The sequence below is a fragment of the Mirounga leonina genome, unplaced genomic scaffold (genome assembly GCF_011800145.1).
Source record: "Mirounga leonina isolate KUSES-001 unplaced genomic scaffold, KU_Mleo_1.0 Mir_115, whole genome shotgun sequence".
Taxonomy (NCBI): domain Eukaryota; kingdom Metazoa; phylum Chordata; class Mammalia; order Carnivora; family Phocidae; genus Mirounga; species Mirounga leonina.
This window is the reverse complement of record NW_023270268.1, coordinates 26,731,079-26,750,270: the sequence shown is the minus strand read 5'-3', so window position 1 is coordinate 26,750,270 and position 19,192 is coordinate 26,731,079. Positions and strand designations below refer to the sequence as shown.

General features: G+C 40.5%; 1 protein-coding gene across 1 annotated transcript in view; it reads right to left on the bottom strand.

Annotated features, from left to right (window-relative positions):
- Positions 1–19,192, bottom strand: part of LOC118003458 (collagen alpha-4(VI) chain-like) — an 89,652-nt gene that overhangs the window by 55,770 nt on the left and 14,690 nt on the right. Inside the window, exons 6-13 of the mRNA XM_034994543.1 lie at positions 16,961–17,506; positions 16,061–16,615; positions 12,306–12,640; positions 11,267–11,345; positions 9,599–9,744; positions 9,352–9,444; positions 7,458–7,511; positions 308–379 (exon numbers count right to left, since the gene is read on the bottom strand). Coding sequence (XP_034850434.1) covers positions 308–379; positions 7,458–7,511; positions 9,352–9,444; positions 9,599–9,744; positions 11,267–11,345; positions 12,306–12,640; positions 16,061–16,615; positions 16,961–17,506 — 1,880 coding nt within the window. The remainder of the gene's footprint in view (positions 1–307; positions 380–7,457; positions 7,512–9,351; positions 9,445–9,598; positions 9,745–11,266; positions 11,346–12,305; positions 12,641–16,060; positions 16,616–16,960; positions 17,507–19,192) is intronic.

The window sequence follows — 19,192 nt, the reverse complement described above, 5'->3', positions numbered from 1 at the left end:
ACAACACTGGCTCACACAGTTCCTCAGCAGGATTAGGCTCCACCTACCCACAGTGGTAATCTAATTGACGCCATACCCTTTTAGGTCACCTTGCTTCCTTAATTTCTCTCTTGTCTTGCTAGTATTTACTGAGATCCCCTCCCAATAAACTATTTGCACTTGATTCCTTTTCTCAGGCTCTACTTCTGGGAAACCCTCAGTCTGAGAAAGAGCTAAGAAACTATGTTGAAGAAGTAAAATGTTCCTCAAACTCAAGGGATAAAACAGGGACAGCGAAAGAATTCCACAGCTGGAGGTTTACACTCACCTTAGGTCCTCTCACACCTGGGCATCCTTCCTCACCTCGGGGTCCAGGAAGGCCCTGGGGGCCTCTTTCTCCCTATGGAATAAAGACACACATGGAGACAGTCAAGCAACCATCACCATCATCACCCAACCAATTTAAATCAGCAACGATGACCATCAGAATGACTAAAATATGACACTGTCCTTACAACTACTTCTATATCTTCAAAGGCTTGATCAGATTACCTACAAGACAATCACAATGTCCATCGGTCAACTGCCCATACTGATAACCCCAAATCATACAAATCCGAATTATCTATATTTTTGATCAAGTCATTCAAGCCACATGGGCAAAACTTCAGTATTCAAGCAAACAGAAGGTGTGTCAGAACATTTCCTTCTGGCAGCTAAAATTGGATGAAGGTTTCCTTGTGGTTCTGCAAAGAATCAACCATTATTTAACTCTTTCTCTTCTAGGTGAACTCCTGTCCATTCCTAAGGTATAGATCGTATGTCACCTCCTCCTCTAAGAAGCTTTGTCTGTTACATTGTGTGTTATTCCCAGCTTCTGTGTTATATTGTCTCCTGCTATTTGGAGAACTTCTAGGAGACAAGGACAATGTCTCTTTTATTTATCTCTAGCTTTGCAGCCCTGAGTACAGTGTCTGGCACACAGCGTACATCCAATCAGGATTTGAAGAGTGACTTCCTAAATCACATTAGTGAATATAACCTTTGATCTAGGTATTGGATAGGGAAGGGAATGGTAAATATCATGCCTTTGCCAAATTGATTAAATGTAAATTAGAGAGTACTATATATCCCATGAGCTTTCATCAAGAGGGTCTACAAATGTAATCTCACTTTGATTTAATGAGGTTGGATTACTTCAAGACATAAGCTGCCTGGGATAGTAAAAGAGAACACACTAAAGTGAGAAGCACTTTGGATCAAAAATGAAAGGACCTGGGTTCAAGTCCTAGTTCTGCCTCCACCTTGCTTTTTCCTCCATTTATAAAACGTGGATCTTGGTAATACTGATGCTAACGACTCATAAGATCGTTGTATTGAATGCATGAGACTCTGTACTGAGAGTACTTCACGGGTGCCTGGGTGGTGCAGTCGATGAAGCATCTGACTCTTGGTTTCAGCTCAGGTCATGATCTCAGTGTCGTGGGATCGAGCCCTGCATCAGGCTCTATGCTCAGCATGGGAGTCTGCTTGGACTTTCCCTCTTCTGCTGCCCCTCCCCCCTGCTCATGCTCGCTCACGCGTTCTCTCTCTCTCAAATAAATAAATAAAATCTTAAAAAAAAAAAAGAAAGAATGAAAGAAAGTACCTCACAAATCATACAGATTGGACAAGTGAGGTGTTTTGTACTTAAACAGCAAGAGATAACGAGAAAAGCGCAGGTTCTGGCATCAGACTGACAGGGGTCTGGGCACAACTCAAACCTTCTCTATCTGACCTTTTAAGTCACTCTCTCTGAGTTTTGAACTCCACATCTATAAAATGAAAGTATTAGCACATATCAGTAGGATTGTCACGAAGATGAAATGTCATAATGGGTACGAAATGCCGAACGCAAAGCCTCACATACAGTAGATGCCAAGTAAATGTCTATTTTCCCCCCTCTTCCTCATCTATCTGCATTTTTAGGTTCAATGTGTGGTGTTTAAGTTTCATCTGGAAAATTTAATTTTAAGATATCGCTTTACTATTTTGTACTACACAGTGTTGCCAATCATGAATAATTGGTTATTGCCTTCATTAGGAAATAGTTGCTATATACAAAACAAATGTCCCTAACAAAGGGACACAAAGGGAAAATTCTTAAAGTTTATTTCTAACAAAACAAAACACTCTTAGGATGGCTATTATCAAAAACAAAAACAAAAAGAAACTAGTGTTGATGAGGATGTGAAGAAATTGGAACAGTTACGCACGTTTCATGGGAATATAAGAGTTCGGCAGCTGTGGAACACATATGGTAGTTTCTCAAAAAAAAAAAAAAAAAACTAAAAATGGAATTACCATATAATCTACCAAATCTACTTCTGGGTATATACCCCAAAGAATTGGAAGCTAGGTCTCAAAGAGATATCTGCACACACATATTCATAGCAGCATTATTGACGACAGTCATAAGGTGGAAGGAAGCCAAGTGTCCATTAACAGATAAATTGATAAAGAAAAAGGGTCCTTATACACACAACAGAATACTATTCGGTCTTAAAAAGGAAAGATATTCTGATACGCTACAAGATGGATGAATCTTAAGGATACTATGCTAAATGAAATAAGCCAAAAATACAAATACTGTATGAACCTACTTAATGAGGACTTATTTTGGTCAAACTCATAGAGACAGAAAGTAGAATGGTGGTTGGAGGAGACAGGCTGGGGAGACGGGGTCACCAGGAATTAGTGATAATGAAGACAGGGTTTCAATTTTGCAAGATGAAAAGCATTCTGGAGATGGATGGTGGTGGTGGTTGGCAACAACATTAATGTACTTAATACCACTGAACTGCACACTTGAAAATGGTTAGGATGGTAAATTTTATGTTATGTGTAGTTTGCCACAACTAAAAATTTAAAAGAAAATTGTGAAGAAAAAGAGAAAAACCTACTCTTATGACTTCTATTCCCAGTTTCTAAAGTTTCAGTTGCTATACATACATAATTAGGTATGAGTTTTCCCAAAATCACTCCTTGGAAAAAAAGGTATTCTTAAACTTGAGTTTTCACAAAGTCCTCACAAAGATTCTCATATTTCAGAATACTCTCTCCATTGCTTAACTTTGAACAGCACAGTGTTGACACCCAGTCAATGTTAATATGGGATTATTTATGGGATCCTTATGGATGTCACCTACCAGATCAGGTAAAAAAGAAGGAAAAAAGGAGGTAAAGAAATCTAACAGAGATAATGTGTTTGTCGCATGTGACAGTGAGAACTCACAACTTCAAATGTTAGATGTCATGCAAATAAGATTTTTAAAAATCACTTTTCAAAGCAATAGAATTCATGATTACACTGTGAAGACCATAAAAAGATTCTCACAAGAAAAAGGAGGCAATGGGTTTTTGAAACTGAAAATAAATTTTCAATGACAGACTTTATAAACAGACTTAAAAAGCAGTTTATCTTAGAGATGCCTGGGTGGCTCAGTTGGATAAGCATCTGACTCTTGATTTCAGCTCAGGTCATGATCTCGGGGTCGTGAGATTGAGCCCTACATCGGGCTCCATGCTGAGCATGGAGCCTGCTTAAGTTTCTCTCCCTCTCCCTTTCCCTCTACCCCTCCCCCTGCTCTCACTCACTTTCTCTCTGTCACACACACACCCCCCCACAAAAGTGGTTTATCTGAAACAATTTAGACAGAAGGGAACACAATATACTCTAGAAAACCAGGGAAGGTGTTTCCAAAACAGAGGCTCCAGGAATGCTGGGAAAACTGATATAGAAACTCCATGGGAAGAATTTGTAATAAAATTATTTGATAAAATATGAGAAAGAGAAAAAAGCAGAATTTCTTATTCTATCACTTTACATAATGAAAGACTTTAAAATGTTCATGTGTAACTAAACAAGTTAAATATTATAAGTAGACATTTGTCACCTATATCCCTCAAAGTTTATATAATCCAATTGGGCAAAAGCATTTTTTAGAATGTTCTCATGAGAAAACAGGAATCACCCTTTAATGGGTACCTATGTCAAATTGTTTTGAAAAAAAAAATTGGGCTTACAGGGCTTTTCATTCAGATACTAAGCTCTATCCTGTTTAAAAACTGGTCTCCCACTAGTAGTTTAAAGCTATCAATCATAGCCATGATTCTGTGGAAAGAATAACATGATCAAAAGCTGTTCAAATGCTAGGCTGGTTCAAGTTATTTTTGAGAAATGAGAATAATAACAGTAATATCTTATTTTGTAGATGAAATGAGGAAATGTATACAAAATGTTTAGCCATGCAACCAGCACATATGAAGTTCTCAACAAATGTTAGCTAGTTTTGTTACTACTGAAGTTACATTACTGTTTTGGGGGACCCTAGATAATCTAATTTGATATATAAGGCTTTGATAGGTAACCAATGCATATTTAAACCACCATCTCATACTAGGTACATTTTAAAAATATATAGAATTCATGAGTCTGGCAGATGGTCTTTTCCAAAGATGGCCACAACAAAATCTACAGTGCTCTTCTGGATATGATCTTGCCACACCCCCATCGAGAAGAAGGGTCTAATCCCCATCCCCACCCACCTTGAATCTGGTCTGGAGTTAGTGACTTGCCTGTACCCAATAGAATGTGACAGACAAGTTACCACGTGACTTCTGAGGCTCCCTCAGAAGCTTTGGGCTTCAGCCTTGGTCTCCTGGAATGCTGCTTCTCAGGACGGACTGTCCCTGGTGGGTGCTCCCTCTCAGACCCAGCTGCCATCCCTGTCCTTGGACCACTATGGCCCATCCATCTGCCACCCCAGCCAAACTCCAGAGCATGAGAGAGGAAGTCATCTCTGCAGTGGGTCCTCCAGCTGCCTGGTCAGCCCAACTGAGATTTCAGACACCTAGCAGAGAGCCACCCACTCTTCTCTTCTTAGTTTCCCCACCCCAGAGTCCATGGCTATAATAAATTGATTGTTATTTTACACCACTGGGGTTTTGCAGGGGGTAGGAGGGGGGGTCGGGGGAAGAGGAGTAATAAATAACTGGAACAATGAATTAGCTCTTTGTTGTTATATGCTTTCAATTTGAACCTACAAATTATAGCCCCGTTCTGAACCTGCCATCTGCAGAGAGATGTCTCAGCCATTGGGCAGACCAATCTACCTGCTCTGGGGGAAACAACATTAAAAGTCATTCAGGGGACAACATATTTTGCAGTCACCTTCTCTTGTGAGAAATGCAGTAAAAAGAAAACAACACCAGACCCTAGAGCCATTATACACCCCACACGGCTCCTGAGGACTTGCAGAGGGTCTAGTCCAAACTGAGATGTGCTACAGGTATAACACACACAGGATTTCAAAGAGAGGGTATTTCTAAAAAATATCATCCATTTTTATATTAGTTACATGTTGAAATAATTATCTTTTGGATAGACTGGGTTAAATAAATTACTAAAATTAACTTCACCTATTTCTTGTTATTGTCTTTAAGATGGCTACTATGAAATTTTAAATTATATAAACGTATATATATCACTCACATCATATTCCCAGCTTTGTACTAGAGAGTCTTTATAAACCATCTTGGTTTCAGGATGTTAAGACAGCGGAGAAGGAAGACAAATTTGTCTCTTACTCTAGATGGACAAGGGCTTGGTTTATATTATTTGTCTGGAATTGGTGTCAATGATCCTAATAGGTTGGCCAGACTCTAAATTGTTCTCTTAAATTTGGCCACGCTTATTGAACCATAGGACAAGCAGACAGAAATAAAATAACACTTATAGGACATTTTAAAACATCATAAAAATGGAAAGGAATATTTGCACCATACCTGAACAAAACAGCAAATACCCACAGCCCACACTTCTGAATGTATTTCTAAAATCTAAGACTATAATTGCTGAGGCAAAATAAAGAGAGAAAAGTTGAGCGATTCTCCCACAAATATAATCAAAGAAATGAATTGGCTTATATAGCTCCCAACAGCTGCATTTCTTTTTCTAATTTCTGCTGATTTTCCAAGTTCCAGCAGCCTAAATATTCAAAACAGTAAAACAATGCTCAACTCCAAGGGGGCGATGAGAACATTAAAGCTTGGATATCTCAGCAGTTTGAAAAGTATGAGCCAAGGACCCCCAGGTCCCCAAGACCCTTTGAGAGGGGGTGCTCAGAAAATTAAAACTACTTTCCCAATTACACAAAGATGCTATTATCTTTTCTTACTCTTATTCTCTCCCAAGGGTACAGGAGAGTTTCTAAGAGACCACAAGCAAGTGGTACCACAACAGACTGAACACAGAAGTGGACATATGAATCCAGCTATCTTATAAGACAACTACTGAAAACATGTAAAACAATGCCACTCTTCTCACTCATCTATTTCGTTTTGGAAAATATAGTTATTTTCCATAAAGGAATGTGTCATTTATATTAAGGGCTTATTTTTGTTATTTGGGAGTAAAATAAATAAATATTTTAAAATTCTTTCCATTTTGGCTCAGGTCATGATCTCAGGGTCATGAGATGGAGCATGGTGTTAGGTTCTGCACTGGGCACAGAGCCAGCTTGGGATTGTCTCTCTCCCTCTGCCCCTCCCCTCCCTCATGCACGCTCTCTCTCTCTCAAAAATAAAATAAAATAAAATTCTTTCCATTTTAATTTCTAACATGGTAAATATCAATGGATAGAAACTATATCAACAGAAGCTCTGATGTCCTCAATAATCTTAGAGAGTGTAAAGATATCCTGAGACCGAATGTTTGAGAACCAGTGGTGTATACATATCAGCTTTAAAATAGACACCTGTGGTAAAGTGGTTTTCCACAGCTTAAAATGAACTGAAAACCAAGACATTTACAAATCCTTTTGATATTTTATGTTGTAATAAAGATGGGCCCTATTGCATTCCAGTCCCTTACCTAGCAATTCTCTCTATAATATACATTTTCCCCCACAACCAATCACACGATGGCTAACTTTCCTGTGGCCAGGGATATATCCAGGGTTGTAAGCAAACTTTTGGTGAGTAACTATAACTCTATCACCTTTTTGGTCATTCAGGAAGGCATCTGAGGGATCTTGTTACAAGAATGGCCCTGGTTCTCTTCAATTTATTTTGTTAAATTACTTACAAACATAGCTACCTCATTAATAGCAACAAAGTACCTGCAATTCAGCTCATGATTAACAACTACTGTTATATATATACTCACTAGACACAGACCACATTTTCAGTTACCTCAAATTCAGGTTAAAATGACCACCCCTCATCATTAAACACCTTTTAGAGACTATATCTTTATAAAATTTGTACACCTAACATTTGTTATAACAAATAGTTATTTTTATATAGATATTTTAAACCCATTTTAAATGGCATAGATGAGAAAAATTTTCATGACTTAAGTGCAATTAGGTATTTCTAATATTTGACCCATTTTACCATATTCCTTCAAATAAAAAAAAATAAGATTCAGTACTTACATGTCCACCTTCTTCACCAGGATGACCAGGTAACCCATCAGCACCCAGCTTTCCCTGAGGAAAAAAGAAATCAAAAGAAATAACTTGGATTATAAATTCTTTTCTTAAATCTACATGAAATAAAAATTGTTATTAGTAGGGGCTTTGGTGGCTCAGTCCATTAAACATCTAACTCTTGATTTCAGTTCGGGTCATGATCTCACCATCATGAGATTGAGCCCCACATTGGGCTCTGCACTCAGTAAAGCTTGAGATTCTCTCTCTCTCTCCTTCTGCCCCTCCCCACTTGTGCTCTTTCTCTAATAATAATAATAATAAATTTAAAATTTTTTTTAAATTGTTACTGATAGATACCTTTGTCTCACTGAGTTGACATTTTATTGAGAATCAACTAAATGTTGAGCACAATGTATAGGGACATGTAGAAACAAATATTTTTGGCCTGTCTTAAAGTGAAAACTTGAAATACCTGTTTGTCTTAATAGTTGGCATGTCAGCCTGTTTTTATTTTTCCAAAATATCGTTTTAAGCCATTTTATTCTGAAAATCTAAACCAAAACTAGTTTCTAATTAAATGTTTAAGGAACACTTCTCCTCTTAAAGAGATCTTTGACCTTGTTTTTCAAAATGTCAGTAAGCAAAGGTGTTACCATCCATGCTACTTATGAGAAATGGTTGTTTATTACTGTATGACTCAGCTGTTTAGTCTCTTCCAACCTCTTTCTCTTGCTCTTTTTTACTTCTTAGATAACACACAAACCATTTCCTCTCAGGGAAGTTTGGCTTGCCATTTACAGCCAGATGCGTTTCTTTAATTTAAAAATGGTCAATAAGATATGGGAGCCATATACTCTTTGGGATCAACAAAGACATGAACATCAATACAACCAACCACTGAATTCTTACAGACATAAAGAGCAGAGAAGTCAATTATTCAAAACAGTCCCATCTTTGACCTTTGAGGCAAAGTCCTTGAGTTGCAAAAAAACATATCAAGAGGTTCCCAAGCTTGATTTCCTGATTCTCCAGTCTGATACTTAAGAACAACGCAAGGGGGAAAAAATCTAATGCTAAGGCATAACCTCAATTTTTCTCAAGAAGTCATTATATACTTTATACTGTTCCAAATCAAGATTGATCTGCAAAGTCAGTAAGAGCTCATTCCAAAAACCTCACAGAAAACCTTACAAAGAGAGAATGGGAAAAGATGGGCAAAGCCAATGGGTTTGATTCAACCTTACATGAGGATTTGGGATGATCCCGCCATCATAAAGCTGTAGTTCATGTGTGAAGGACACCTCATGTCCCGCAGAACTGAGGACCATTTTTAATGAGATTTATTCTCCCTTAAAAGTGGGACCTGGTAATTTTGCTATTGCTTCACCATGGAGTTAATAGAGAGATGCAAAGTGACCACTCGTGAGTCAGCGATTGTATCTTTCCTCAGAGTTTAATGCTATAGAACAGAACGTCAGCTCGGAGGGGAAGAGGCAGTGACCAATGTAAAAAAAAGCAGCTGGTGCGTAAGGGAATATTTTGTAGACAAGTGAAAACCTCTGTGCGGTGGTTGAGTATGTGAAATTTGTCTGTGAAATTATTTGTCAAATAAATGTAAGGAGACAGCATAATATAGTAGAAAGAATGTGAGCCTTGGAGTCAGATAGTCACAGGGGCTTAAATCACAAAGTGCCTCTTGGTACCTGTGCGACTTTGGGGAAGTAATGTTCCCTCTGTAAGCCTCTATTGCAACCTGTAAAGTAACATTGGCCTCAAAGGTTTGTTAGAGGGTTGAATTAGCAAAGGTGTGTTAAAGACAGAACACGGGGCCTGGTATGTAGTGGGTGCTGAAAGGCCATCTCTCTCCCAGCACCATCCATGTCCAACAAATTCTCACCTTGCTCCCAGGGTTTCCACCATCACCCTGGTACCCATCTTCTCCAAAACACTTTATATATATATTGCAGCATCTTCTTTCCACAATTGTGTCCTGAAAAGCAGAACTCATGTAACATGATTTTTTTTCATCTGTGTTAACTGTGTCACATTACACACTAAAGAGACAAAATTCCCTCTGGGTTTTTTAAATTATTAGAATGAATAGATCTAGTGAAGGATGGTGTTAAAAAGAAAAAAATACTTACAAGTTGCTTCAGTAAGATGCTTGGGAGGGATTGCAGTGTGATGCTCAGAGGTTGATTATATATGAATCCTCTGCCAAATTCTAGCTCCTGGAGCTCTTCTAATTTATGCACACCTTCCAGGCCAATAAAGAGGAGCCCAGAGAATCCTTCAAAATACCAGCCAGTGGGAGATTTACTTGCATGTCTTTTGAACACTCTTTGTCCTGGCCCTAGATATTCATGCATCATCCCACCCTTCTTATATCCTTCTTGTCTCAAACTGCATTTCTGACCAATGAAATGAGAGCAGAAGTGACATGTGTCACTCCCTACAAGAAATTTTCAGAGCAGTGCATAATTTGCCCCATTTCCTGTCCCTTGCCACAGGAACAGACCCTCTTTCGGCCTAGGTCCTTAAGTGATGAGAATGAGACTCAAATGAATGGTCATAAGGCATAAGATAAATATATTCTTGCTAGTTTAAGCCACTGGGATTTGAAGCATGAGCCCATCCTACTGATGAAGGCACTAAAAATCATGCGGATTTGCCCACATAATAGAGAACAAATGGACAAGGACACTTTTCAAATTGGCTAGAAATCACCATTCATAGAATTTCAGAGTAAGTATTTGTTAATATTTTGAACAGTAAATTCACACACACACATACATACATACATCAGCTTTTTGCTATTTTAAACAAGCTACTTAACAATCTTGTGGTTAAAAGAACATGTGTTTACATGTTCTTAGTTATTCCTTAAAATAAATTTCTAGAAATGGAATGCTGATCTAGCACGTAGGCAAAGTTCGCCGTCTTTTGTCAAATACTTCAAATTCCCTTCCAGAAGATTCGCAACATTTTAAACTTCCTATGTGGTAAATCCAGTTGGGAGCAAGTTATCACAGCAAACATTCCAGCACATTGTTAACCAACGGAAAGCATCATCTCAAGAGGAATATACTGAACATACTCTAAGGAGAAGGGAGAGGGGTACAGGGGGCTTGGGTTGCTGCTTATTCATCTTGAGTTTGCCTTAGAGCTTTTATATGACCCAAAATGCGAGCAGAGGAGCAAGGGCACACGGCTATGCAGGTGGTACTGCCCAGCCGAGGAAGCTGGGGGGCCCTGAAATCCAGCCAGCACACTACTCTTCAAGCCAGGTGCCCAGGCACAGGGTCGCATCCACCCACAGCATCGGCATCTTGTTCTATTTTCACAAAGGTGCCATATAGACTAGTAGCAGCCCTTGGGGGATGAAGAAAGAGGAAGATTGGTGAGCATAGGAGGAAGGAAGGGCAGTGGGAAAAGCGAAGCCCAACTTGAGGGTGATTCCAGAGTTTAGAAAAAAGAGACGTATGGACCCCTTGGTAGCCTGCAAGAGCAAATGGCACCCATTCATCATGAAGTAGGAGTTGCACATTCAATCCTCAAAAGCAGATGCCAGGCTGGTAACTGGTCAGTCCTGTCTCAGTCAGAGTGACCCTTGGTCACTGTCAGGGATATGGGACCCTGGGGTTCTCTCAGCCCTGATTGATACAAAGCATCAGCCTTGTGGGCACTGAACTCCAACCACCTGGGTTAGTCTATGGAAGGCTTAATGGAATCCAGTGCCATTTGGAAATGTGAAAGAGGATCTCGGTCCCTGTGGAAGGAACAGCCCACCCAGGGAAACTATGAGCACTTGCCTTTGCTGCGGAGAAGCTCAGATGTTATCTTCAGTCTCTGGAAATTATCATCCAGTCCGTCTGTAAACACTAAAAGGACCTGTTGTTTATGAGAGAGAGGAGGGGAGAGGGGAACAAGGATGGAGGGGAGGAAGGGGAGAGGGGAAAGATAAATGCTGGAAGTTGCACATTTTGTAACAATGCAAGGATAAGCTTAGCTTTTCTGGTTGTATCCAGCCTTTCACCCTGCTTCATTTCACCCATTTGTTACTTTATTACACATTCACTTTTACTTCAATATCCCCAAGGCCCCCTGCCAAAAAAGAATTTGAACCAGCTTAATGTGTTCCCTTAAAAATATCTTCCAAAAATGGTCTTACAATACTCACCTTTATCAGTGCAAAAATAGCAAAATTTTAATGCATTTTTATAATTAAAGTGTGTCACCTTTATTCACAGAAAATTTTAATTTAAAAGTGAATTCTATATTTTAAGAAATAAATCCACTGGATGCATGATGGAAGGAAAAACTAAATGTAACTTGCAAAGTTTGGGGATGACATTTCCTAATAAACATCACATAAGATCTTTTCATTTCTGTAGGCTTTAGTGGGTATGTAGTTCTTGGGCACCAGGAAGGGAGGACCACTAATAAGCCATTAGCTAGTTACTAAAGATAGTTCAAAGTGCTGACTGGAAAAATAATGGGCCCTACCCTACATGACAATCAGTGATCATAAGGAGCTAATATCTTCCAAGTTGTCTTTGGAATGAATTTGCGCCATGGAAGAATCTGGATCTCTGAACTGTGAGCAACTTGAGGACAGGGATTTATCCTTTTATCTCTACTGGCATTATTTAGCCCAGAACCTCTAGGGCTTAGTAAATATTTGTTGATTGAATGAAAACATATCCCTTGCTGGTCTTTACTGAGTCAGACTATGGTTTTCCTCTATGTGAAATCTCCAGTGAAGAACAGTTTATTGGCCTCCGTTACAAAAGCCTTATCCCTCCCACCCTGGCAATTGGTGCCATATCAGGGGTTCTCAGCATTTATTACCTTCACTTTAGCAGAAGACAGATGGATAGCGTGATCTCCCAGGGACTGCAAAAAATCCGCATCCATATAGTTGCTCGTGGCAGTCTGATGAATTAAGAATGTCTGAATAATATCATCGCTATACTTTTTAAAGCCTGAGTCAAAGATAAGCTGGCCATTTGAGCCAGGGACCAAGTAGCGGAACATCAGGTTGAGGCCACCAGCAGCACTACAGCTGATGTTGGAAAGCAAGGCCAACGGTCGCATCACCTCCGGCAGTAACCCTTGAAGTTTCTGCTGAACTTGCCTTGCGGAAGTGGAAATATCAACTCCTACAGACAAATCTATGTCGCATCCTTCGAAGGTGGAAGAGAAGAAAATCAAATTAGTCATTTATAGATGCATGACTGAGCCCAGAAAACATCAGCCAACCCTGAAAGAAGAATCTCCGGCCAATCCACAGAAATGGAAGCTAAACAATGGCGGTGTGTGTTTAATTTGGTGGAAAGCAAAGCTAACTGATACAACATACAGTGTTTCATACCTCTGTTCCTCTGTAGAGCCTAGTCCCTCTACCTGAAGTGTCCTTTCCCCTCTCCTCCATCCCGATCTGGTTAACCCATACATGTCCTTCAAGTTGCAGTTCCAGAGAACCAGCCCCCTCCCTAAAGCCCTCTCTGACTCATGTCCCCAGGTCCTCAAGTTGACTTATTAAATGCCCCTGTATGTCCATGCTACTTTACTTGAACTTCTCTCCCACTAAACAAAGATTCCTTCATAGTAAGGATTACATCATCTTACTTTCCCAATACCTAATACAGACAGATGCTCATTAAATGTTTAATAAATGAATAAGGAAGGGAATATAAATGAGCCTTGAGTCTCTTTCAGCACATGCTGTACTATTTCCTTCTTCCCCCAAAGTTTCTTTTCTTATTCACCGCCTCTGCATATACCTTATTTCAGGGGAGCATATTACAAAAGATCAAGACTGACAACCACTCCCAATTTTCCGTTTCTTCTACCTGAAAATTATTAAGCCCTCCTGGAAGAGTGTTGTGAGAATTTGAAAACCCACTGATCTTTCAGGCTATACCCACCCACTCACTGGTGAATAATAAGACCGTGCACAAAATTCCGATGGGGAGGCAAAAGTTGGTCACAAATGCACCTGAATTAGAATCTGGACAAATGACTTAAAATGTAACTTAACAGTCATAAAAGGGCCACTATTATTTACTTCTGGACAACAAGCCTAACTCTCAATTGTCCGGGGCAAGCCAAGACATGTGGACATTTTCTCCTTAGACCAGCACACACTGGAGTATTTGGCTCGGAATCAATAAAAACAAAACTGCAGATTTTAGGGGACAAATTTGAAGAAAATAAATAAATACTGGACCCTTTACCAGTGAAAATGGTCATAAACTATGTCTTAAAGTTTCTCAGGGATCTGAGATCCAGGGCTGAGCCATGAGTTTTCCATCCCCTAAATAATACACTCTCTGCTAGCTGGCCAGATATGCTTCCCGAATTGCCAAGACAGAAAATGCCTTCCTCCCCTCCTTTCATATAAAATATCTTGGGTTTGTTTTGACTTTTAAATCTCTAATTGAAATTCACCAAGAGGAGTTTTCACAGATATAAATCCCATTTCTACATCAGATCTCATTTCAGAAAAAAAAAGGAATTTCCTTTCTGCAATATGGTATGTTATTCCAACATTTCTAATTTACATTTTCCCCCAGGGACATTTTCAGCTGGCTTTATTCTGCAAATGCAAGAATATGCAAGCATTTTTTTTCCCTGTTAATGTAGAGGGTTGAACCTTGCCAAGTAATCTCTAAGGTCTTTATGATTCAGCTTTATGATCCTAGAATTCTGGAATTAATTAGGCTCCAGCCATTATTGAGGTATGCAGCTAATTTTATCAAAAAATCAAAAGACAAAGCTGAAGATGAATGTAAATCTTAATCTACTATGTGGTACAAAATAATCTGAAAAGAGAAGCTGGAATCCTGTATCTTTTCTCCTGCCTGGAATAATACCCAGGTACATATAAACAAACAAACAAAAATGGACTTTGACTCCTGATAAATCTGAACTACTTAATGTGGGACAACCCATGATCATGCTTATTTAAAAAATAAATTCACACATCCACTCTTTTTGATTGATTTCTGAATTCACCAAGGACACGGCAAAGTGATATCCTTTACACAGTAGAAACAAAAATAGTAATCTAATACTCTGGAAAATCGGCTCCAGCTTTCAACACCAAGGTTCTGGAAAGTTCAAACCCTGACTCCCATTATTTCCCATCTACGTTTCTTACCTCTTTCTTGCTTTTCTCATCTGGGAATTAGGTATCACAGTAATAGTATCTGCTTCACATGGGGTTGGTGTAGGAATGTTGGGCTTTATGGGTTTCATTATACCCTCCTTTATACGACTTCATACTATACTATGCTTTATTATACTATACTACACTTTGCTAGGTATTACTATACCACATTATACCATTGTATGCCATCCGATGACATTCTATACTACATCATACTATATTAAACTCCTCTATACTCTACTACCCTTCGTTATGCCTTACAATATCATACCGTACTGTACTCCACTCCACTCCACATTATAATATACTACCCTCCTACTCAAAGTGTAATCTGAGTACCAGTGGGATCAGCATCACCTGGGAGCTTGTTAGAATTGCAGAATCCCACCCTGACCTACTGAGTCAGAATCTGCATTTCAATAAGAGCTCCAGGTTATTCAAATGCATATTAAAGTTTGAGAGGCCCTCTTATGCTCTACCATGCTACACCAAAAAGCAGTGTAGAACAATATCTAGTACACAGACTCTAGATCCAGACTGCCTCAAGTTTAAATCTCAGCTGTGCTATTTACTTGAGCCAAATAACCTGATTTTGCTGTGCCTTAGTTTCCCCAACTGTAAAATAGTATCTATTTAATAGGGTTATGTGAAGATGAAGTGTTTTAATATGTGGAAGCCCTTGGGAGAGCCCCTGGCACAAAAAGGGACCATCTAAAGTTTAGCCATTCTGATTCTATTGTGATTGTGCTGGAGAATCTCACTCCCCGTGGGTAAGAGGGAGCGTTGTCCATGAAGATATTCTCCAGGTCAGTTCCGCATTATAAGGCAAGTCTTGGGGGAAGAGCAGATGCAGACTGTTGGGAGGAAGAACACCTGTCTCTGGACCTTACTGTTTAGGATAAAAACTTGAAGAGATAAAATGGGGTTGAGGATGTCCTCAGCCACATGAAAGCCCCTGGCAACAAAGTAGAGAGGCCTCTGTACAAAGCCACATAGAAAAAAAACTGTGTTCTAGTTCCTAAGAGCACCTATGTACCTGATATTATTCTCTGCTTCTATTTCCCTTCTGGTATGCCCAAATCTTCAGTGAATTTTTCAGTATGCCAAATCTTCAGTGTTTACATATTCCAGTCTGGTTCTTCTATCTACACGGAATAAACCTAAGAGTTGTAAGGACTTTCTAGAGGCAGGTTCTGAGAAGGTTCAGGCCCCTGGGGTCCAGAGTGGTGACAGCCATGAGAACAATTGAAAGAATCCCCAGGGGAAGGTGAACCACAGCATCCAGGGTTCAGGCCGGCTGTCCTCCCCTCAGGGTGACCCTCCTTCCCTCCTCCAGCTAGAAGGATCTGTTTTCTTTTCTTAAGAGAGACAACAGCACCCCTGACACTTACGATGGGCTCATGGATCAAAAAACAAACCCTCTGTTACTCACCTTGCGGAATGCAAACCTTAAGAAGAAGTTTCTTCTCCAAGTTCTGCAGGGACTCAAAATTCTCTTCATAGTACACTTTCTGCGGGTCATCAGTAATCTGCAAAAGCTGAGCATTTTTGGCTTCTCCCACCCCAATGGCAAAAATAATGATGTTCCTGTCCCTGAGAGACTTGGCTGGCACGACCACGTCATCCTGGGCAACCCCATCAGTGATCACAACCAAATACTGATGAACACTGGGTCTCCCTCCTCTTGAACTGTCAAAAAAAGGCAGAGTGAAAGTCAGGGCTTTCCCAGTGTGGGTGCCATCCTTGATCTGCTGAACATTTGAGATGGCTCTGTGGATGTCCGCCTTTGAGGAGTATTGGTCAAGCCTGAATTCTTCCTGAGGAGTTGAGCTGAACTGCAAAAGGCCAATCTGAATTTCATCAGCACTAATATCAGCTTGGTTCACCATCCGCTTGATGAATCCCTTCATCTTTTCAAAGTCTTTTGGGGAGATGGATTCCGAACCATCTATCAGGAAGATAATATCAGCTTGCCTATTCTTACAGGCTGGGGACAAAAGGGAGAACAGAACATTCACTCAGAGTCTGAAACCAATTAATTATAAGTCCCCAGGGACAGTCCAGGGTGACATATATACAAACGAGAAAATATTTTAAAGGGGGTGGGAGAGGAAGTCAATGAGATAAATTTTCTGTGACCTAGCGCAAAGGAGACACAGCTGTACGATAAAGATAGAATCTAACCAGCTTGCTTCATTCCAGGTCATAGTCACTCTGTGTCCAACATTCCCTTTTGGACCCCGGTGAGTCCACACTTTGAGAATGAAGCCTATTTAATTAGATTCAATACATACACTTGGAGGGAAAGAGAGACTAAAGAAGCAACTCTTACTCTCTGAGGAGCAGATGTCCTGGACCACATCTTGTTGGATGGCCTTCAAGGAATCAAACTCAGGCGTGAAAAACGTCTTATCTTTAGCTATCTCCTTGAGCTCCATAACATTAGCATTTTTTATTCCAATAGCATAAATGATGACTCCTTCTCTCCTCAATGCCTCTGCAGGCTCAGCCACCGGGTCTTCAGATTTACCATCAGTGATGATTATGAGATACCAAGGCACACCGCTGCGGGTGGTGTTCACAAAGACCTGAGCCATGCTGCTCAAGGCCTGACCGGTCATGGTGCCACCTTTCCTCTGCTGGATGTCATCAATGGCTGCCTTCAGTCCTGACACACTGGAATACTGGTTGAGGATAAATTGAATATCAATTCCATCTGAGTACTGAACGACTCCAAACCGTACTCTGTCAGGCCCAATTTGGAACCTCTTTATCGCCCCACTCATGAACATCTTCATTTCGAGAAAATCATCATGGTTGATGCTGCTAGACCCATCGACAAGGAAGTAAATATCGGCCTTCTCAATGTGCACACAGTCTAGGCAATAAGAAGAAGGAGCGACCCATTAGAACGGGGGGTGAGATAGCACGGAGCCAAAGCTATTCATCCTGACCCCACCCATATGCTCTCAGCTCTCATTATTCCCTTGAGAGCCAACAGCTTTCTACTGAAAGCACCCGTGACTCTGCTGAGGGATACTGTTTGACCAGAAGCCTGATCAGCCACACAGCAGGCAGGCCGAAATGCCTGAGAGTGAGTCTGGAAGCAGCCACCAACCAATGACTGAGAGCGGAGTAGTGGATACGTACCCAGCTCCCTTGCCCTTTGGGTAGGACAACTCTGAGGTGAACTCTACACAATTTCCCTGAGTCCCCAGCAGAACTGAGCCCCAGATGCCTACAGCAATTACCTGCTCACTAATTCAGCCTCTGTTGGCCACCTTCCTTTCCTTTCTCAAATCTCCACGCCCTTCCTTACCAGTATCCCCAGGGGGCACCTCCCAGATAAATCACTTGCATCCATATCCTTGTCTCAGAGTCTGTTTCTGGTGAACCGCATTTCAGACATGAAGTAAGTAGTACTTGGCATTTCTCAAATGGGGAAGTTGAGGACAAGCTAAAGTAAAATATCAGGACATGTTTGAAGCTAGGAGTTGTCTGAGTCCCCAATATTCCTGTTTCCCATGCAAGTCAGACTTCTTAAAATATGGGCAAAAGAGTACACTTTCTGAAACTTAATTAATTTAATATAAACCTTTCTGTTATAAATGAGCCTTACTTAAGTGAATCACTGTGTATTAAGGTTTAGACTCCAAAGAGCAAAATGGCTCTACATATAGATCCTTTCTCAACCACTTAGTATCCAGACTTGCCCCTTTGCCTCTCTATTTCCTAACCTGTCAAATGGCAATCTTAACACCTACTCAGTAAGATTATAGTGAGGACAAAACAAGATCATAGAAAAACAGCAGAGCTGAGTATTAAAAATTAATGATTAAGATCACCCATGGTCACATAGCAGAGTCCTCAAAAAAAAAAAAAAAAAAAAAGACACATAATTTTCTCCTTGCACCTCTCAGAAAATGCGGTCCAGCCTTGTGTTTTTAATCTCTAGACTCCCTTGTCCCAGGGAAGAATCAAGAGCTTTTCATGTTTCCTGGTTGAAAGGGAAGGGGTCTGAGGCAGCAGATGGGCTCCCTTGGTCAGGCCTTTCGGTTGGGAGGACCTTGGTCTGTGTGATACGTAGGACAAACTTACACTTTAAAAAGTATTTATTGTTTATCTGAATGAAGTTCAAATGTAACTGGGCATCCCACATCATATCTGGCAATCCTACCCTAGCGGGGCAGGCACTGGAAGGGGGTGTGACTTGGAAGGGTGTGGAAAATAGTTATCCACCTCCCTGGTAGTGTTTGTTGAATGCTTGGAGACTCGAGGGGGAAGTTATAGAAAAAGAAGGCAAAAATGCAGACCTTACCTGAAGCCATCACCCACTGATAACAGGTAGATGCCTGGCCCAAGTCTGAGAAAAAGACCACCGGGCAGGGAGAGGCATCTCTGGAGCCAGCCCCATGCAGCAGTGGTCCAAAGCAACTCCACAGCAGCCCAGGGCCTTTGCACGGTCCAAAGGATCCCAGAGCCCTGAAGAGCGTCTGGCACTACACATTCATGCCAATCTTGGCAGATGGAAATTTGAGGCAGGAGGGAAGAGAGAGAGAATAAT